This window comes from Lepisma saccharinum, chromosome 19, assembly GCF_977018435.1.
Source record: "Lepisma saccharinum chromosome 19, izLepSacc3.1, whole genome shotgun sequence".
Classification (NCBI taxonomy): Eukaryota; Metazoa; Arthropoda; class Insecta; order Zygentoma; family Lepismatidae; genus Lepisma; species Lepisma saccharinum.
The window spans coordinates 65,642,694-65,665,844 of record NC_139247.1 but is presented as its reverse complement, the minus strand read 5'-3'; the positions used below and the strand labels follow the sequence as shown (position 1 = coordinate 65,665,844).

The following is a 23,151-nucleotide window of genomic DNA, read 5'->3' as shown; positions in this document are numbered from 1 at the left end:
CTCGTCACTGGATAAAGGTGAAGAAGACGATTTTGGCAACGCATGGCCAACATTACACAATAAACAGCTGGTTGCATCGCCCTTGAGTGAAACACTTTCACAATCAGTATTACACCAACCACACACATTAAAATGTAATTACTAAATTAATAATTAAATGTAATTATGAGCCATATTTTAGGCGACTTCATCATTTATACGTTACTGATGTACCCTGTTATAAAAAGAAAATTTATTTTTTTCTAAGTTATTGTCCATAATATTTTAGGTTTTATTGTAATATCATTGGTTTATTATAAATTGCGTTATGTATTCAAGCACTCTCACACGTTATATTATTTTCATACGAAACGCCTTGGTCGTGTCAAAATTATATCAGATTTAAATCATAAACTTATGACAATGCATTAGGACAAAGCCAACATGAAATGTAAGACATGCACATTTATACGTTGCATCAGCTTCCCACCACAAATACTTTCAATTATAACAACAATAACGTGCTATAGTGGAGGGAAAGAACATATTCTATAGGAATTGTATATCAAAATAAACTAGTTTTAAGCAGCAATTATAGCTTTCCTGGCAACGTGAATTGAACAGGTGCTCTCGGATTACCAGTCAGGTTAAATCGGTTAAGTAGAATTCTAGGCAGGCACCGGGTGAAGACCATTCACAGGCCGCCACTGGAAACCAAGGCCCTACTCCGTTCAGTCAAACATGACCTGGAACTCCGCATTCCAGGAGTATGCAGTGTACCATGTGATTATGGGAGATCGTATAGACCAAACAGGACGCACCATTGAGCAGCGACGTAGTGAACATCAGCGCAACATCAGATTATTCCAACCAGAAAAGTCAGGACTTGCGGAACGCAGCATCACAGAGGGACACAGGATTTTATTTGCAGATACCAAAATAATAGCCAAATGTGCCGGACGAGTGAAGGAAGGCATAACCATTGCACGGTAAATTACCAATCTGAACAGGGACGTGGAACTCCAGCTCAGTCACGCTTGGAACCCACTCCGTAAAAATACTACACAGCCAATGAGAACACCAGGATAGAGCGAGCCAATAGGAAGGCAGCGTTCAGACGCAGCCGAGGTTTTACAAGTTTACTTGGTTTTATCCTCGGGAGCTTCCCTTCTCTTTGTTTTTCTTCCTAGTCAGTAGTTCTTTTCAACATCTTTTCTATTTTCGACGCCTGGTAAAAAATATCTTTACAAGATTGAAACCAGGTTTAAACAAATCTTGATGTCATATAGTACTAGTGCATGCCGAGCATGAATGGAGGTCTCCTCAAAGGGGCCACATCCAGCTAAAACTGGATTTGACTCTCAGAGGAGGACTACCCCTTGGCTACAACTAAACCCGGCCACCTCAATAAGCCTTACGAGGTAAAGCTGAGACACTAGGCCGGTTGACTCAGGTCGGGCACCACTCACCCCCGCGAGCCCTTTTTGGGGCGGGATTTTTTTTTTTTTTTACTTTCCCTGAAGAATGGTTAGTTCACATGAACTCTCAAGCCTAAGTTTTGCCTATTTTTAGGGGAAGGAGCAGGAAAAGTTTCTATAAGCTCTTGCCTTGACTCAACTCACCCAACAGGTCGTTAGGTGCCGAGGCTTGCCCCGAGTTGATAGCTTCCTGGAGATGAGGCCTGCTCGAACAAAAGGTTTTATAAAATTTTTACGTTCCCTGAAGATGAGTGAGACCAATGTATGTGCTCGAAACGTAGGAAACTATCGCCGATTTAACCTGCCTGGTAATCCGAGAATTCCTGTTCGTAGATGTAAACAGTTTGTTTTCCATGTTATTATGGACACAGTAAAATTTTAACTATTTTCAGACCATATTGTAAATCTGTGAAAAATATATTGCAACATGCAGTAATTTGTTATTTAGCATTGTCTGTATAAAATCTACTTAGAGATTACTACCTTTCTCCTTCTGTAATACTTGGCTTTATCATACAAGGAATTATTGCTTTATTTTATATTCTGCACACACTGTAACTCTAATTTTGCTATTTAAAGCAAATGCATTAATAGAAAGCCTACAAAGAAGGTAAATATAAACTGTGTAATTGTATCTTACTGCCATCTAGCGACGGCTCGAGCAATTAATTCTCCGCCATTTTCTCTCCGGATGGCATCCGGTGTTCAATTTGCCTTAATGAATTGAGAGAAATTTTCATCACATAGGCCATAATTAGGGTTGATCAAGTTTGCAGCTTCTCTTAGAAGCATTTCCCCACCTTCGGGAAACGGCAAGGGGAGCGAAACGATAAAGACGGGAGAAAACGGGGTGGTATTATCGGGCGCTGAGATTGTAAATCTACTCTTCCCTTCGAAGGAGTTAACCTAAGGTTAAGGAAGCGTTTTGTTAAACCGCTTCAGGCGCTGAATGGAGGGGAAAGCAATTTCAGCGTGGATTGTCGCTTTAAGAGAAATGGCAAACAGACCGAATGGCTTTTTTATGTTTCCTTTGTTCTTTATTTGATCAAATATTTACGTTGTCCTCGGAAAGAAAAGACAAAATCGATAATTTTGATAGAAACGTACTGACAACAACATATGTATAGTAATCGGCAATAAAAATGGCACACCTATATCTCGAAATACTCGTTCCCTGCCAGGCGTTGTATGTTTTGATAAACACACATTGCCATTGAAAATTGTCTTATCGCCTTAGAGTTAGGCAACACACACAACGCCTTTCAGGATGTAGGTGTGCCATTTTGTATTGCCGGTGAGTGTACACTAATGGACTCCCACATAAAATTTTCTATGCGGGAGGGTTAAGATCAATATGATTTGTTGTGAATTCAGTAATATATTAAACATTGTGTGGTGTCACATTTATAGTTCGTGGAATGAAAACAGAAAAATAGGGGGAAAGAAAGACAAAGAAAACAGAAGTGATAGAATGAAAGAAACAATTGGAGCGAGAGAAGTGGGAAGAGAAAGGTAACAAAGTGACAAAAAAGATAAGTTAGTCAATTTAGAAAGAAGAAGAATAAAGAAAAGTAGAAAAATAGACAAAAAGGAAGAGATAAACAATCAGCAAGATAGTACGTAAGTTAGAAATTGATTCAAACACTGAGAAACAAAGACAAACATTCATGAAGAAGGTACAAAAGTTAAAACAAGTCGCAATTCAATTTTCCCTGAAAATAGTGAGACTCTTTTCCACAAGTTTATCGAAAACTACATTTATCATTTTCTTTACGCATTAGCATTTTTTAAAAAAGTTATTTACTGAGCGTGTGTATTGATGTATGTATTTTGGTATTATATTGTAGATTCCAGATTTCTTGCAAGTCTTATGGTACAAGGCTTTCCAGCGTCTCTTACCCTTGTTTCATGTTCAATATTTTGCATTGACTTATGTTTTTCAAATATGGCTATGAAATGAAAACTCATCGAAGCCTATTATTCTAATTCTTTTTCTTTATCTTTTTCAGGTGGGTATGGAAATGCTTGTCGCTAAAGATGCAACTTTTATTCGGGTGAGTTGTATCTTTTTTATGATTGTCTACGATACTCTACAGTGTTATAAATTGACACTCGTAAGGCTTATAAACTGTCAGTCATAAGGCTTATAATTTGGCATTTTTATAGCTTATCAATTGACCATCAACGTTTTAGGTTTAGGGTGAATTACTTAATGAAATTTCAGAATATGTATAAGTAACAGGTAAACAATTGTTCCATTTTATATACTTTTATAGTGCTGATTCTATATTTTATTCTTGACTCAATATAGCTTGCCTGTTTGAATCTTAGACTAATAGTCTCATGGGTATATATTTGTTTCTGCCTCTCTTAGTATAGGGTGGGGCAGAAAAACGTAACCGAAGTTATATGTCGTTTCCATGTTTCGGTAACCTTTTTTTTTGCCCCACCCTATATTTAACGTCAATGTTGAAATTCCAAACGTATATATTAATTAACGCATAACGTTTTAAAAATCCAAAAGCTATTTACGAGTAATATTGTTGGATCAGTTCATCGACTTTACAAATCAAAAAACGAATTTACTGAGCCGCGACCTCCCAAAGGTTGAAAAACACTGGCCCTTAATACAATACGAAGGTAAGTTCGTAAGTAGGTCCGAAAGGTTCATTTAAAAAAATGCTATGTGAGAGTCTGACTTGAAACCCGTTTTATTTTTCAACATAATCTCCACCAACATTGATACACTTATCCCATCGCTTTATCAGTCCCTCAAAACCTGCTACATAAAAAAAGTATTTGGTCTGTTCTCCCTCTCACAGCCACAGTCATCATGTTAATCATCACCCGCGAAACGTTTGATCACCCTTGCGAGAATTTATCGACTCCGTTGTGCACCGCTTTACGCGACAAACACTTCTTACCGTAAACAAGAAACATTTCCTTGTTAATATAATTTGAAGAAGTTCTTTTGCGCACAAAAAACACACAAAAGCACGCTTCTGTTCAAACGTACACTTCTCGGGCACGCTCGTAATTTTTAAACTGAGCTTTCCATGTGTCCGTCTACTATCTGTAGACTGCTAACTGAATATCATCAAGCTGTATTGTGCTGCCACCTAATGACACCGTTAGAAATTACTCTCAGCTATCCCACATCAGTTTGTGGCTTATTTATTGACTTCCCCTCGTATGTGTAGCCCATCAAGAAGTCACGTGCACCTCGCGAGCCTAGGTTTGGCCACCTTGCCATGCTCTCCATCAAACTGAATCCGATTTAGGAAAGTAATAAACGGGGCCCTGAGTCGCAGACGGAATCTTAGCCGAAAGTCTGCCTCGGTTATAAACTGTGGACTCAGTCTGTCACTTGGAGCAATCAGCGTTTCCTCCTCGAGTTTAACGATGTGAAGGTTCTCTTTATGAACCCGCGGGATGACACGAGGACACACCCAGCCTCTTCCTTCTCTCTCTCTCTCTTTCAAAGATAGATTCCGAAGGTCCTCGATGCGCAGTCTGTATTGATCGGAGGAAAACTGTTTTCCAGAATAAGTTGTTTAACAAGGAATTTCTTCTTCTCCTTCAGACGGTCGAAATATAATTTTGACTATTGTGGAGCATTGACGTTTGAAAAGAAAACTGAGAGAACGTGTCTGTAATACAATAGTTTTTCCATGCCCCTCTCTCTCTCTCTCTCTCTCTCTCTCTCTCTCTCTCTCTCTCTCTCTCTCTCTGAGTGTGTGTGTGTGAATGTGTGATACATATACACACACGCACACACATATACACATACATACATACACACACACATGGGACATGGGACATTCCATTGTCATAGATGGGAGACGCAAACTACATATTTGATATTGAAGTAAATATTCTACTGGTAGTTAAGCAACATTTGTCTTACAGTTTCTGTGCAATGAAATATGAAACTTCACACTGTTGATTGAACATAAGTACTCTTATTTGTAGCTACAAGTGAACAATTTTGTGTCACGAGTGGGACAGACAGACGAAACACCGCCTCTTCACTTGATAAGAAATTTATTTTAATTTCTGTGAATTGTCAAATGATGAAATATAAATTATTTAAGACAGAGAGAGAAGGTAATTGACCTTTGAATGTTCTAGAGGAGTTGAGGGGAAAATGTAACAGTTTTTTGGTGTCAGAAGTGGGACACAATACAAAACACAAGTAAATCAAAAAGTTTAAATAAACGGACAATATGTAAAATACCATCTACCTTTTAACTTATTTATGTGTAATACTTGCATATTTATGCAAATGACAATTTTACATTGTTCACTCAAAAAATAGGATAACGTTACAGCATTGCATTTAATTGTAAAAATTGAGGTTCAGGGGAACTCTCACATGGAACATTGAGACGACACCGATTCCGATGTATCGAATAGCATCGGCTGAATTTTATTTACCAATACCGGTAGAATCATTTTCATAGTCCTGGAAGTTATGCAAAATTCGAGGTTTCCATTGATTTTGCACCGACATTGTGTGAATAAACTGTATTTTTAATATTATAAGGAAATTTTTGTGTTTTGAAGGAAATCGCTGCTAAATAGATGCTTATTAATGTTTTGAAGAACTGTGTTACTTTCTTCAAACATCGGTTCAAAGTGATATCAGCTAAACCCTGTCCATGTTCTTGTGCGTGCAAGGATTACAGATCGAGAGAACACAATTTCTGATTCGTGTGAAATATTTTTGTTTTTATTTTTCTTCATTCATTTTCAACACTATTAAATATAGCTGGTTTACTTTAGTCGAGACCATCTAGGTATTTGCGCATGCGCGGACTGGATGAGTCCACTGGCAAAATAGGGGTGGAACGGGTAAGAGAAACAGATACACACATACAACCCAGGTACTGATACCTGTACGTTGTTTCGTATATTTCTACCTTCCTCCCCTATCATGTATATGGATTCGTCCTATCAAAATAGTCTCGCCTTCCGCGGTTGAACAGTCAATATTATCATTTTATTAGCAAGGAATGTTCAAGACTTAACACTTGTATATCAGTGTGTGTAAGTATTATTAAATTGCCTAGAAATTTACGTGATAATACCAGGAAACAATAGAAGAATCGGAGAATTTGCTTCGGCAAAATAAGTGCGACCTCTGCCGTTCCATTTCACAGTTTTGCTTGAAGTCGATGGGCTTAGTGGGATGAGATGTTATAATCCATTTTTAAGTGTACGGCACCTGCTGAAATTAATTTCACCTTTTAAAATAAACACGCACTCTTCTGAAGTCAATATTGGTAGCGGTAATGATATCACGGATCACTTTTTTCATTCCTCTGTTGATGGGCCCAGTGATACGGGTCTGTCACCTATCGATGTTGTCAGAATTATAAAGCAATCTCCCCTTGTTGATCTAGTTTCAGTTAAATTAATGGGGCAAGGTGGAGAGGATTTCATCGGCTCATGTAAAAGCTCTGCTTCATATGATAAACAATTCCCCCTATTAAGCTGCCGGCGCCAGCGTGCTTTCGGGATGGTGTCATGGAAGGCTTGTTCCATTCTCTACGTCTTGTAACGTATTTCTATACAGCGGATAGTGTACGTTATCTCTCTCAAATCCTTCAATGGCTCTGACTGTCCATCTATTTCCATCCCTTTTCTATGTACCTCTACTTCTCTATGTATCTCTATTCTCTCTCTTCCTATGTATTTGTCTCTATCACACTCTCTTCTATCTGCATATCTTCCCTCTTTCCCTTTCTTTGTCTACCTCTGTCAATCTCTGTCTCTCACTCTATCCCCTTCTTCTCTCCCTCACTGCCCATGCGTCTGTCTATCACTCTCTGTCTCGCTATATAATATTTTATACTTATATATAGGGTGAGGCAGTCAAACGGGAAGATTTAAAAAAATTGACAAAAAAAAGAGAGCAAATATTAGTTAATTTTTGAACATGAATGTACTGTACATGAGATGAAATTGCTACTGTACCTGAAAAATGTTCATTTTTCTAAATATGGTGTCAGTAAGATGGCGTCCTTGGTTTTGCACACATTGTCTGAGTCTCAGAGTAAATCCGCCCATGACGTTATACTGATATTGGTAACCTTTTTCCTGCCTGTCCTCGATCACTATGACCCAGATGAAGAAACACTCTTCCAGCAAGATGGTGCAACTAGCCATACTGCCAGAGTGTCTATGGATATGCTTAGACTCGCATTTCATGGTCGTCTCGTCAGCACATTCGGCGATATTCCGTGGCCTGCCCGTTCACCCGATGTGACGGCTCCTGACTTTTTCCCTTTGCGGTTAACTCAAATCCAAAGTATTCAATGACAACCCTCCAAGAACCAGGGATAATTTGAAGAAGCGAATTCGGCAAAGGATCCACAACATTCCGTCATGGGCGGATTTACTCTGACACTCCGACAATGTGTGCAACACCTAGGACGCCATCTTACTGACACCATATTAAAAAAATGAACATTTTTCATCTACACTAGTAATTTCAACTCATGAACAGTACATTCATGTTCAAAAATTAACTAATATTTGCTCTCTCTTTTTTTGTCAATTTTTTAAATCTTCCCGTTCGACTGTCTTACCCTATACATACACATAAATACATATATGTACAACACATACACACGTTCCAGGGGTTTGTGGAATACCCTGTGAGTGTGTGGGGCACCATACATAGGCCACACGGGACGCTCCATTGTGCAGCGGCGGAATGAACATCAACGTAATATCCGTTTCCAACCGGAAAAGTCAGGACTCGCGGAACACAGGAGGGACACAGGATTTTATTTGACGACACCAAAATAATAGCCAAATGTGCCGGTTACTGGGACCGACGGGTAAAGGAAGCCATATCCATTTCACGGGAAAGCTTCAATCTCAACAGGTCAGTCACACATGGAACCCACACCTTCGTAAAAACAAGACACCACCCAATGAGAACTCCAGGATCCAGAGCCAACCAATAGGAATACCAGTAGCGTGCGGTGACCATTTAGCTAGCCGAAGCACTGAATATATATAATTTTTAAATAAACATTAGTACATCAAGGGGCAGGCTTGCCTTAATAAAAACACCGCACGCCACTGCTTTGCGGCATTTTAGTATTTCACGGGCTGCGCAAAAATACCTACACTTTCGGGGAGCCTAAGTATCTTAGGAATTATGCAAAATTCGAATCGCAATATGCTCTCGAAACGTTGGAAGCCAACTCCAATTTAACCTGGCTGGTAACCCGAGAAAACCTGTTCGAAACGTGTGTGTATCCAGTCCACCTTTTTGCCTGTATCCATATCTCTCTCTTTCTCTTTGCCTGCCTTTGTCATGTACGAGGGGGTATCTAAAAGTTCTAATTATCACCATGAAATAAAAAAAAACATACAATAGTCACTTGCAGTGGTCAAAGTTAGTTCTTCTCCACGCAGTTTCTCTGCAGTCACACATTTTTGCCAGCGTTTCTTCACCTGTTTCAAGCCCTCTTTGCAGAAGCCCTCCTCTTTGCTCGAAAACCACTGTTCCACTTCGAAAATTACATCCTCTCTGTCCTCAAATCGCCGACCACGAAGTGGTTTCTTCATCTCGGGAAAGAGGAAGAAGTCGCTTGGCACAAGATCAGGCGAATAAGGTGGATGCTGCAAAAGTGCATAGCCTAACCGGTGGGCGGCGACAACGGATGCTTGGGCCGTATGGACGGGTGCATTGTCGGCCAGGAGACGGACGCCTTTGCTGATCATGCCACGACGTTTTTGTTTCAATGCATCACGCAGTTTCTCCAGAAGGTTGCAGTAGTAATCGCTGTTGAGGGTCTCGCCCTTCGGAAGGTAATCGGTTAAGATTACCGCCGCGGCTATCCCAAAAAACGGACAGCATCACCTTCCCGGCAGATTTCTGGACCTTCGACTTCTTAGGAGGGGGGGAGGATGGATGTTTCCACTCCTTGCTCATTTCTTTGGTCTTCGGATCGTAGAGGTATACCCAGCACTCGTCCATAGTGACGAGACGAGCAAAAAAATCGTCTTCATTCCGCTCCAACAGAGTCAAATTCTGCTGGGAAAAGTCGTGGCGAGTTTGCTTTTGAAGAGGTGTCAACAAGCGAGGTACCCAGCGTGCGGACACCTTATTCATGTGCAGTTCCTCATGAATAATCCTCCACGCACTTCCATAACTTAGTCCAGTCTCCGCCATCACTCTTTCCATGGTCGATCTTCTGTCGTCGAGGATAACGGCCTCCACTTTCTTCACCATGGCAAGATCATCCTTGATTGAGGGTCTACCCGCTCGTGGCTCGTCTGTCAGGGACATGTGACCACTTTGAAAGTTCCTCTTCCACCTCACAACCGTGTCATATGATGGGCTTTCATCCCCATACACAGCTTTCATTTCGTCGTGGATTTGGCGTGCGTTGTTGCCCTTCAAATGGAGGAACTTTATGACACTTCGGGCTTCAATTTTGTTCGTCATGCAGGTTGATGTTTTCTACAGCCTGTGGAAAGAAAACTACGTTAGACAAAGATTTGATATTTGCACAAGTATGCATGGCAATGACACTGATTATGCACAAAAAGTTTCATGTAAATATCTCTATAACAACTTTATTATAATTAAAACTTTTTGATACCCCCTCGTATCTCCCTTTCCCTCTCTCCATTTCTCTCTCTTTCTAACTGTAACTATATCTCACTCTCTCTCTCTCTCTCTCTCTCCTTGCGTGTGTGGTGAGCGAGTGGGTTTCTGTTTCTCTGTCTGTCCTCTTTCTATCCGTTCCTCTTACGAATCAGTATTTGAAAATTCTTTCTAATCCTCATTAAGCTTTAAATCTTTTTATTTTATTTTATTTATTTGTTTTATTTGTTTATTTCGAACACACAGGCACATGCCCAATTACAGCGTTCACAGAGTAAACAAGGAAGTAGTACAAAATACAAAAATAATATTACATCAAGTGAAAAATATGACATTTCAATCTACAACATACTTATAAACATGACTGATTTCATATATTGCTTGATTTGATGGAATTTATGTAATATTTGTATACAAGTTATACAGAGGTATATACGTACATGTAAATAGTAGTAGTGCAATAGAGATATTGAGTAATAAGTTGCACATATAAGAGAAACAATGATAAACATACGACAGTGAAATTGAAACAGTATTTTATATTAAATAAGGTTAAACAAAAATATAGATAACGTCTAATTTAGGGTGATATTATGAGCATAACAATCTTAATTGTGTCCTGTTTGTATAGGCTACGGTGTTCAGAAAATACAATGACTTTTAAATCTTTTAAATCTGAAAATATCGATATTGGGTTATTACTAGACAATGAGTTGAACATCTTGCACATTCTCCTCAGGGGTTCCATTTCAACCATGTTGGTTCTTCCATGAGAGATTTTAAAGAGATTATTTCTGGGTCTTAAGATAGCGTTTGGAACATAAAAGTTTAATTGTGAGAGTAGACCTGGATAATCTATTTTTCCGTTGACAAGTTTGGATAAGAAAGTCAGTTGATGTATCTGTCTTCTTTTTTCGAGCGACGGAACACTCAACATTTCACGCAACGTGTTACCCGAGGTGAATTTCAGATATTAAATAACAGGTACCTCAAAAATGTATTTTGAAGTTTCTCCATTTTGTCAATTTCTATCTTGACTAGTGTTTTCTAAAACGCGGATAAATTATTAATTTAAATTTCTATAATTACAAATTCACACACATATTTTTTAATATACTATGCTACTGTCACTACAAGAGAAATATGTTATAGCCTTGGTCGCGTGATCGATTCCTGGCAACGGCATATTTCAGCAAGTCCAATGCTAAAGTGGACTTAAAAGAAGCTGTAATAAGTTTTCGTCAAAGGAAATAGTACCATTCGCTCTCAGATGGACAGGGCTGCTAAATTAAATTGGGAAACGAATCCATCCTAGCATTTCCCTCTCCACCACACCTCATTAGCTAAATTAGGCGGTTCTTTTACAACTCGAGCGTTCACAAAGGACCTAGAGTAAAGGCGGGAAATGTAATATAATCCCCTACGTTCATTAACGCTAAGTACCTACATGACCGGACTCTTCAGTCGGAGGCCTCCGGTGATGGTTGAAGCCCGGATCCGGAAATCAAGTTGCCAACTCCCGGAATTCCCCGAAGAGGCCTCGGCGAAGAATATGTTGGTGCGATATCATCGATAAGGGCGGTCTCTGGCGGACGAGGCCGGAAGCTCCGGAGTCTGTTCTTCGGTCGGTGCATCTTCTGCACGGGAAGGTGTCGTAATTGGAATTTTACTGTATGGGCTGACAGTAATGGCCGTGCATGATTTACAGGTCGGAACGAATTTTGTGTGGCTGCATTACACGTATCAGCTTACAGCGCAGATATATGACTGCAGATTGCCGCGTGGCTAGTGCCCGTGCTTGGGAACCAGCGCCAAAGCCTAAACGCACGGAACTGGATTTCCAGTAGGTATGCCCTAGTTGGCGCTGGACTGGCTACCAATTTGCTAGTTTTCGCCTCACACGATACTTATCAGCGTACTTGTCGATAGACTTCTGTTCCCATACGAGGGAAGTTGTAATGGCGGCCGCGCGTTAGATGTAAACAATGTATCACTTCACACTTTTAAAAGCCGATAACTATTCAACCGAGAGGAATAACGTTTCGTATAAAACTTTATTAGGTACAAAACAATGGCGCTGCTTAAATACATACTTTACAACGTTTACTGTACACGTATGGAAGCATATTTTAGTTGTTTCAAATGTGAACACCGTGCACTCAACGCGCCTTGCATGCTGTATACGTTATACATTGCTGGAGTAACACTCGGTAACCACAGACAAAAACGCTCCTTTGCACACTCACAGATTATCTTCACATGGCGAAACTTTGCTCTGATTGGCTGTTCCACAGAATCCAGTCGAGGAAAGCAAGTAGCAATTACATGTCCTATTCCTCCAAACCAGTCAAGCAGTCAGCCAGATTGCCATGATTGCTGCCTAGAAAGTTAGTTCAGCGCCAACTAGGGCATTCCTACTAGAAATCCAGTTCCGTGTGATGGGGGTTTAAGCCTAAACGCACGGCCATGAAATTAGGCGCGTTGCAGAAGTTCGCGCTGTGTTCGGAGAATGTAAGATCTCGTTGTAGAATTGGTCTTTGTGATCCATGTGATACACACTGAGAGTATTTGCTCCAAAGGTCAAAGATGACACAAGTGGCCCGGAGAGAGGTCGGTCTAGGCAACGCAGCCCGGTTGACGTTGCCACACGGTGTCCCCCTCTCGCTGTGCTTTTCCCATACGTGGCACCAACCCAATTCTACCCAACCACTTATTTTCATGGGCGAGCGTTTAGGACCAGTAATTGGCTCCATCTAGTTCGCTGCACTTCTTGACACTAGCTGTAGTGCAGGTGTACCCCGGTGTCAGGTTGGCGCAAGGAAATGACGTTCGACCAAGTAGACGGATAGCGATGTTCACGTTCAGAAGATTCGACAAATGCCTGTCTGCTGCTATAAACGCTTATTTGATTAGTTGACACGCACCACGTGACCATACACCACACATTACACCGCTCCAGAACATAGTGCAAACGGTGCAGACACCAAATCAACGAAGTAGACGAGTCGGTGGTCAGTGATGTGCGTCTACGCGTAAACAACGATCGTGTACATTCTACACGTAGACAATTTTATACACGTAGATGACGTAATCTATGTAAACAACATGGCGAAAAGTGATAACTTAGGATAACTTTCGTTTCCCCTGCAAGGAATGTTCTTTTCTCTTAATTTTGTTCCTGTTAGATTTTAAATTAGCACCAACACAAAATATATAATAAATTCTTGTAAGAAATAAAATAGAGAAATCAACACGTATTATTTCTTAAACGGTAACAGTGATGATGAAATGTCTTTCTTCTTATCAAAGATTTTTATCGTCAATACAATTAAATTGTGAATGTTATAAAAAGATGACAGTCACACTTTCCAATGAATATTTACATGATCCTTCGTTTCCAAGATATTAATTAAGCATTGAGGAGCGATTATTGTATCTTCTTACTGTTATTGCTCTCGATTGCCGATACTTCTATTCCATTTTGGCCCTGCCGATTGCAAAACGTGATTTGTTCATGCGCTTTCTTACATGCGCACAAAGGCACCATCCTAATGCCTCCTATTCTTAGCCCTTGCCGTGGTTCCTGTAAGCCGAAAGGGTTGGAAAGGTTGCAACTCCGATCTTGGCATTTCCATTCGTCCGCGAATTCTTGGCAAGACCTCCTCTCGGAGTAAACTCTCTGCTCCTTGCAATCTCGCCTTTGCCACTATTTTTAAAACTGGAGGGAAAGGGGGGAGGGTCCTTCTTCGGGGGGCTGAAAAATTACGTCAGGCTCGTGTTTACTACGGATTCCGGTTTGCTTCACGTCAACAGGCGCGAAACTGTGGGGAAACGAACCAAGGCTCATTCGTGAATTCGACTCGCTCTGTGTGCCAACTTTCTCTTGTTTCAGTGTATTCTCCATTCACTTTGTTTTGAGTTCGTTGTTCTCGTCATTAACACTATCGGTGCTAACTGTACTCCTCCAAACTCATCTCTTTGTTTCGAACTGATGGCTCTAATGGTTTTGGTTGATTAATTGATCTGCCAATCTACGCTACGATGAATTTGAATAGTGATAAAATAAGGTGGATGAAGTTGATGCATAAGTTCGTAGCGTTTGTGTTTGGTATGGCAACACTGCGGTTAGGGGTTTGTTTATCGTTTAAGGTTCATCGATTGGAGTGACCAGGGTGGCGACAGACCTGGAAAACCTGGAAAACCGGGAAAAGTCAGGGAATTTCAGGTGCCAAAAAAAGTCAGGGAAATGTCAGGGAATTTCGTCTTCGTTGACTTCGAACACTCTTTTGAAGAAAATTGTTATAACTCTGGCACTATGGGAGCAATCTACTTCGGATAACTTTTGTTTTGCAGCTAAAACATCAGAGCATGCAACCGTGTACAATTTAGAGGAAAGGGGCTTGGGAGGGCACGTCCCACGAATTTCAATGGAAAAAACAAAAATCTGGAGTTTGCCCCCTCTTCTCCCGTTATTTTGGGGAGAAGGCGCGAACTTTAGTATTATTTTCAAAGAATGGACATTTCTCGAGAACGAAACCTCTTTCATGTTCTTGGGTGCCAAGTTGAATAATAAGCCAAAATGTGATTTTTTTAAATTTTTTTTACGAGAAATAGGTAATTTGCATTTTTGGAGGAAAATTGTTATAACTCGGCACTAAGAGAGCAATCTACTTCGGATATGTTTTGTTTGCAAGCTAAAACATCATAGCATGCGACCGTGTACAATTCAGAACGCCGAACCAAGGAAGGGGGGTTTGGGGGTGCGACCCCCGAATTTCAATGGAAAAAACAAAAATCTGGAGTTTGCTACATTCTTTTCAAAGAATGGACATTTCTCAAGAGAATGAAACATGTTTCATGTTCTTGGCTGCCATACAAGTTGAATAATAAGCCAAAATGTGATACTGTTTATTAGGAAAATAGGTAATTTGCATTTTTGGAGGAAAATTGTTATAACTCGGGCACTATGGGAGCACTCTACTTCGGATAACTTTTATTTTGCAGCTAAAACATCAGAGCATGCAACCGTGTACAATTCCGAACCGAGGAAGGGGGGTTTGGGGACGCGACCTCCGAATTTCAATGAAAAAAAACATAAAAATCTGGAGTTTACCTCCTCTTCTCCCGCTATTTTGGGGAGAATGCCCAAACCTTAGTATTCTCTTCAAATAATGGACGTTTCCAAAGAGATTGAAACATGTTTCATGTTCCTGGGTGACATACAAGTTGAATAATGAGCCAAAATGTGAAACTTTGTTCGGAAATGTGGCATGGATATGTTGCGGAGAGGGGGGAGGTTGGTCATCAATATGAATTTTCCAGGCTTGCTCCAGACCTGTGTCAGAGTTTCCACCCCAACATAAATGCATGAAGGTCCAAAAAGCACATTCATTTCGTAATCAGCACCATGATACCATATGGTATCATCGGGCCAGTACGACCTTACTCTGATGATACCATATGGTATCATCGGAGGAGTAAAGGTTAAACCTCTAAATATTACGAGGAAAATGCATTGAATTATAATTTTTTCTTGTCCGTATGGGAGTAGTAAGGGGACTTGTCAACAGATGGAGGGGATGGGAGTGGGTGGCGCCGTCCGATAATTGTCGGACGTCGTAGTAAGGCATTTTGTTGGGCAAACTGAAGGAACATGAAAACAAATACGATTTTTGTCGAATATCGTCACCCGACAAAGTATCTCACTACAACATGCGACAGAAATTGCATGGACTGCAACATCCAACAAAAATCGCATGCATAAACAATAAGAGCTTTAGACTAAAAATATGCTGCTGGAATTTTATTACTCTTCTGGCTCACTTCACCTTATTTAATGTAGCAGTGCTTAGGAAGGTTTTCTTTCATCATCCTGACGTATTACTGGTTTCACACAAGTTAACATACGTTTACAATGGCATTGCAATATTCTTAGATATCAAGAAGAATCCACCCAAACGGGATATATATTGAATACTATCACGAAAAAGTGAAACATAAATCTGCATTGGTGAACGTTATAAAAATTGGCAAGTGCATGCTCCCAACCTCAAATTTACTGCAACACTAGTATTGCAATGAAATTAACGCCGCTCTGTCCTGTCTGTTTAAACTCGTGAGAGATGGTCTTTAATATCTCACTGAGTGAAGTTAATGTCCAATATTATGAAATAAAATACTAATAATAAATACGTAAATATTTTAATATCATATTTTCTCGAATCATTCAATCACTTTCTTCAAGAATTGACTTTTCTCTGCCAGCCCTGTTAAATTTTCACTTTCCATCTACTGATTTATACGAGGGGTGGCCATAAAATAATTTCCAATTAGTAGGTACATTGATTTTTTGCAAACGCCAAAACCATGAAAAATGGTAATTGCTGCGAAGTTATGTTTAGGAATGTGCAGTGATGTCTGGACACATTTTTCGCCCGTTCGAAATATCGAAATAATGCGAATTGTTTGCGTTTTTAGCGATTTGTTTTAAAAAGAAATGTCCTAAAACAACGACAAATTCCATGAAATCCAACATTCTTGTCTTTTCTAGCCCATGTTTGTGTATTTAATTTTAATTTTAATTTTTTATCTGTTCTATTGTATGAGATTTTGTTCCATTTGTATTTTATTGTACTTTCTTGTTCATTTTCTTTGTAATCTTGAATTTTATTTTATTTTCATTTTAATCTGTACTTTTTGGGGTTAGGTGGTAGACCAGCAACAGCTGAACCTCGCCCAGCAATAAAGTCAATTCAATTCAATTCAATTCAATTCAATAGAACATGCAAGTTTTCCAACATTTTACTCGAGAGTAAACTATAGAGTTATATGAACATGGAATAATTCCGACAGCCACATTAAATCATTTATTTCCCACAATTTTTTCAACTTCTATCAAAACCATTTGCATCACAGAGCAAAGTGGCAGGGTTCTAACAAGACATCGCGTGCGTATCTACAGTCACACGGGAGCCACATCTTCAGATTTGTTGCACGGGATATGTTTTGAATTACCAAGCTAAGTGCGTACTATCGGCATTTTTCGAGCGAGTAATAATCGAGCTAGTAGTAGGAAAGTATATATAACCAGGACGAGAAAGGAAGAGCTCCCCCCAAGCAGGTTTTGCTATACTTAAAACAAGCTCAACATGAGCATATGAGCTTTTTGCTCAAGTGTAGTACCCCCTCTAATCCAAGATTTTTGTAAAAATGCCCTCAGGAATTTTCTGTGAAAGGAAGAGCCCCCTCAGATTGATGTGCCTATACTTACAAAAGTTGCATTAGCCAGATTTTTGTCCATAAACTTGTCAAAAATTGTTATTTTTTTGGCCATACCTGAAATTAAGCTACCCTCACCTATACCCATACATATTTACTTCAGGTTTAAGTTCAATTGGATACCAGCTTCAATTTGTTTATCTAATATTAAAACAATGTAATATGCAGAGATCCTCTAGAATTGCTCCGTGACTCTCTCATTTCTTACATCATAAACATATGATTTTTCACCTATGAGAATAACACTACATATGGTGTCATCAGGTAATGCCTCATGAAATTCACAGATAATTTTAATATTTGTTCTGTCATTCACCACAACTTGTTTTCTTCTTGAAGTGTTAATTACAAACATGGGTCTCTGTGCTTTGAATTCATCTGGTGTGTAATACATGTCAGTATTGCCCGAGCCTGGCTGATATTTCAACAGCACTGATGAGCAGGGATTTGGAACTGCATGTAAAACAAGACAGGAAATTTGTTACACTGATGAGAGGATCCTATTAAAAATTAAACTTGTTAGAATTGATTACTGGCAAGAATAATAATTATGAAGAAACACAGTCCCTATCTCTGACAGAGCAATGCTGTGATGAGGTACAGGCTTCAGAAAATTATACCCAAGCAGATTTCAAACAAATATCTTGCCTCTTCCTGCATACAGACCCGAGCCTGGCTGATATTTCTACAGCACTGATGAACAGGGATTTGGAACTGCATGCAAAACAAGACAGGAAATTTGTTACACTGATGAGAAGATCCTATTATTGTAGAATTGTTTACTGACAAGAATAATAATTATAAAGAAACACAGTCCCTATCTCTGACAGAGCTATGCTGTGATGAGGTACAGGTTTCAGAAAATTATACCCAAGCAGATTTCAATCTTGCCTCTTCCTGCATACACACAGACCCGAGCCATTTTTATGCAGATTTAAAGAACAATTTTGATCCCCAAGAAATTTTATATAAATACCAAAGCCAAAAATATTAACACACATACACACACACATACAAAACATATACAAAACACACTGCTGAACCCAGTTGATATTTTTTTTATTAAGTATAAAGTTTTGATTTGGACCCCAGGAAATCTTATATAATAAACAACAACAAAAATGCCAAATCAAAAATATTGCAATCAATGCAATAAAAATATATCAGAATAATATCTTCCAGGAAATATAGATACCTGAACATGCAAACATATTTTGAAAGAAGAAACATTGCAAGATATATAAAATCAGACCACCTGTTGGATTGTTTTAGGGAAAAATTTGAAAATTTATCAGAGTATGATTTTTTTAAAGTGCAAAATGAAACAGAGGCAAGATGGGTACTTGACAGTGATGTTGGGTTTGGGTATGTGAGCATAGAATTGGGTTCTGAATATGATGATTTTGAATCCAATACATACTGGCATAGAATTGATGCATACCTGTTGCATTGTTATTGGGGAAAATATGTTGCTTTTTTTACAAAAAGTACTTCAAGTTTAGAAAAATTTAGGTTTTACAAATTTTTCCATGATCATAGAATTTATACAAACAGCAGGTGGCCTGTTGATGACATATCATGGGACACAACAATTTCCATACTTGATGAGGCAGGAAAATTGGATGTAAATTCTGGTTTATATTTTAATGAGTTGATTATGTACCTGCTTAAAAACAATATCAATTCTGGCTCATTCAATACAAGATGGACTTAAATAATTCGAGTTTTTACACAAAATATTTTTTTTGTAGATGGAACCTCCACCAGATTATAAGTTAATTCCATGGATTCTGTCACACCCATTCTAATACAATTAATATCACAAGGTACGCACCGCATAAAATCATAATTCCAAGCGATGGCATGGAGTAATTATTTTTCCACGATTCCATATCATACATACTGCAATTGGAGCTTCAACAATTCGGGACTGTGCAATATATTGTCTACAAATGTAGGAATTGTACGGGTTGCAAACAAAACTCCCAAAGCTTATGTATTTCAGGTTTCTTAAATTTGAAACAGAATCCAAACTGTCTGGAAGTTCATAAAAGTGAAGCCATTCTACAAGCGGGTCTATCTCAGTTTTTGCATGATATATTTGAGCAAGAGGTGATGTGTTTATAATATTTGTTGGTATAGAGGTTTGTTCTGAGTATCTTATCAATTATGAACAGCTCTGCTGCATGTTGTGATGATGAATATCTAGTCTCTAAACCTAACAGAGCTGTGCAGTGATGTTGTTATTGGGAACAGGATTCAAATCCTACACAGATTTATGGAAGAATTAATTTTTGCCATGAAATTATATCTAGATCCCTGTGCAATAATGCTGTTATTGGGAATCCTACACAGATACAGATTCTTGCTGAGCTTAATAGGTGATTGTCATGGAAGATACTCAATATTTCTGCTGTTATTAGGTACAAAATTCAATTACACAGACGCAGATATAATATCTAGATAAATACAGAACTGTGGTTTCTATAAATCTATACTCAGTTGTGCGGTGATGTTGTTATTGGGAACAAGATTCAAATCCCACACAGAAACAGATTTTTGCTGGGCTTAGAACTATTATGGATAGGTGATTGCCATGAAATAATATCCCTATACCTGACAGAGCTGTGCAGTGATGCTGTTATTGGGAACAATTTTAACAGAGCTGTGGTTTCTATAAATCTATACTCAATATCCCTATACCTGACAGAGCTGTGCAGTGATACTGTTATTGGAACAGGATTCAAATATACAGATTCTTGCTAAACTTAGAACTATGACATGAACAAAACTGTGCGGTGATATAATTATTGGGAATAAGCTTCAAATCTTCGCACAATGCTGAGCTTAGAGTGAAGATACCAGTGATATAATTATTGGGAACAGGATTCAAATTATGGATAGGTGATTACCATGAAGATACTCAATATTTTTGTTATTAGGTATAAATATTATTTCATTCAATTCTTCACCTCCATATCTATAACATCTCTGTGTAATTCCATAACAGTTCCATGATCAGCTCACAAACAAATCTCATCTAACAGTTCCATAACAGTTCCATGCTCAGCTCTGTGTCTGTGTGAGGCAAGCACAGCTCTGTTAGAGATAGGGATTAAAAATTATTTCATTCTTCACAAATAAATCTCATCTAACAGTTCCATGCTCAGCTCTGTCTGTGTGGGGATTTGTGCCTAATAACATCAAAAACAACACAGCTCTGTTAGTTCAATTCTTCACATCCATATCCATAACATCTCTGTGTAATTCCATAACAGTTCCATGCTCAGCTCTGTGTCTATGTAGAGCAGATAGGGATATTATATAAATTTAAAAATTATTTTATTCTTCACAAACAAATCTCTTCTAACAATCCCATAACAGTTCCATGCTCAGCTTGTATCTGTGTGGGATTTGTACAGCAACATTAGAGACAGAGTAGATGGGTATAAATATTATTTCATTCAATTCTTCACCTCCATATCCATAACAGCTCTGTGTTTATAATAGATCTTCACATGTAACAATTCCCATAACAGTTTCATGCTCAGCAAGGCTCTGTGTCTGTGTAGTTTCATAACAGTTCCTGTGTGGGATTTGTACAGAGCACAGCTCTGAGATAGGGACTAACAGTTAGGGTATAATTAATTCTTCACATCTAACAACTATAACAATTCCTCCTATCTATTGAGTGTCTAGATGTTATTTCATCCCTATGCCATGACAGTTTCAACTCTGTATTTGTGTGGGATTTAAAGCTTGTCCAATTCTTCACATCTCCCAATGTGTGGCATGAAATTGTGTTTTTTGCAAAAAAATCTCAGCATGGCCCTGTGTCTGTGTGAGATTTGAGGCCTGTTCCCGGTATAGGTAGATTTGAAATAGGATCTGTGCCTCCCGGCTTGAGAAGAAAGGGACTATGCATATTGTTTTGAGGTGGGATCTGAATCTCAGCAAAAGCCCTAATCACAGCTCCGCTGTGTCAGGGATCATAATTGATAGGATATAATTGTATTCAGAACAAAGATATGATAATTTTCAAGCTCTGCTGTTACAAACACTTCCCTGTATACATACTGGGCTATCACTATAATAATATTTGCCACATGTTCTGTGATTATAAGTAATCTTGTAATAATTATTCCTGTCGGTGATAAAAACATTGTTCAATTCTAACTAGTTCAATTCTTCACAATTCCATAACAGTTCCATGCTCAGCTAGCAGATAGGGATATTAAGTATAAATTTAAAAATTATTTCATTCTTCACAAACAAATCTCATCTAACAATTCCATAACAGTTCCATGCTCAGCTCTGTGTCTGTGTGAGGCAAGCACAGCTCTGTTAATAAATTTCATTCTTTCCAATTGTATAATTGAGCATAGCAAAAAATCTCAGCATGGCCCTGTGTCTGTGTTTGAGGCCTGTTCCCGGTATAGGTAGGTACAAATCTGGCAATCACATAGGATCTGTGCCTCCCGGCTTGAGATATGCACATTGTTTTGAAACCTTACTGGGTGGGATCTGAATCTCAGCAAAAGCCCTAATAAAATATAATTTGGATGTGTTTCTGTATTTTTCAAGCTCAGCTGTTACAAACACTTCCCTGTATACATACTCTGCAACATATGGGCCATCACTATAATAATATTTGCCACATGTTCTGTGATCTGTAATCTTGTAATAATTATTCCTGTCGGTGATACAAACATTGTCACAAATTTCCTGTCTTGAGGAAATATCAACAAGGCTTATTCTTCACAAACAAATCTCATCTAACAATTCCATGCTCAGCTCTGTGTCTGTGCGAGGAGGATTTGTACCTAATAACATCAGTACAGCACAGCAGCTCTGTTAGAGATAGGGATGATTTAATTATATTATTATTGAAACATCTAGAAATTATTCTTCACAAACAAATCTCATCTAACAATTCCATGCTCAGCTCTGTGTCTGTGCAAGGATTTGTACCTAATAACATCAGTACAGCACAGCTGCTCTGTTAGAGACAGAGCAAATAGGTATAAATATTATTTCATTTATTTCTTCATAACAGCTCTGTGTCTGTGTGAGGCAAGCACAGCTCTGTTAGAGATAGGGATATTGAGTATTGAAACATCTAGAAATTATTTCATTCTTCACAAACAAATCTCATCTAACAATTCCATGCTCAGCTCTGTGTCTGTGTGGGGATTTGTACCTAATAACATCAAAACAACACAGCTCTGTTAGAGACAGAATATTCAATTCTTCACAATTCCATAACAGTTCCATGCTCAGCTCTGTGTCTATGTAGAGCAAAACTGTTAGAGATATGGATATTAAGTATAAATTTAAAAATTATTTCATTCTTCACAAACAAATCTCATCTAACAATTCCATAACAGTTCCATGCTCAGCTCTGTGTCTGTGTGAGGCAAGCACAGCTCTGTTACATGATAGGAATATTAAGTATAGATTTAAATTTTATTCTTCACAAACAAATCTCATCTAACAATTCCATAACAGTTCCATGTTCAGCTCTGTGTCTGTGTGAGGCAAGCACAGCTCTGTTAAATATAGGAATATTAAGTATAGATTTAAATTTTATTCTTCACAAACAAATCTCATCTAACAATTCCATAACAGTTCCATGCTCAGCTCTGTGTCTGTGTGGGATTTGTACAGCAACATAGCTTTGTTAGAGACAGAGTAGATGGGTATAAATATTATTTCTTTCAATTCTTCACCTCCATATCCATAACAGCTCTGTGAAATTTATTCTTCACATCTAAAAATTCCCTT

The 23,151-nt window shown here is 38.7% G+C and overlaps 1 protein-coding gene across 15 annotated transcripts in view; it reads left to right on the top strand.

Annotated features, from left to right (window-relative positions):
* Positions 1–23,151, top strand: part of SK (small conductance calcium-activated potassium channel) — an 848,626-nt gene that overhangs the window by 734,764 nt on the left and 90,711 nt on the right. For 9 of the 15 annotated variants that reach the window (XM_083140994.1, XM_083140991.1, XM_083140989.1 and 6 more), the window contains one exon: positions 3,467–3,511. The exons of the other annotated variants lie outside the window; for them this stretch is intronic. In XM_083140994.1, the coding sequence (XP_082997120.1) occupies positions 3,467–3,511 (45 nt within the window). The remainder of the gene's footprint in view (positions 1–3,466; positions 3,512–23,151) is intronic. 15 annotated transcript variants of the gene reach the window in all.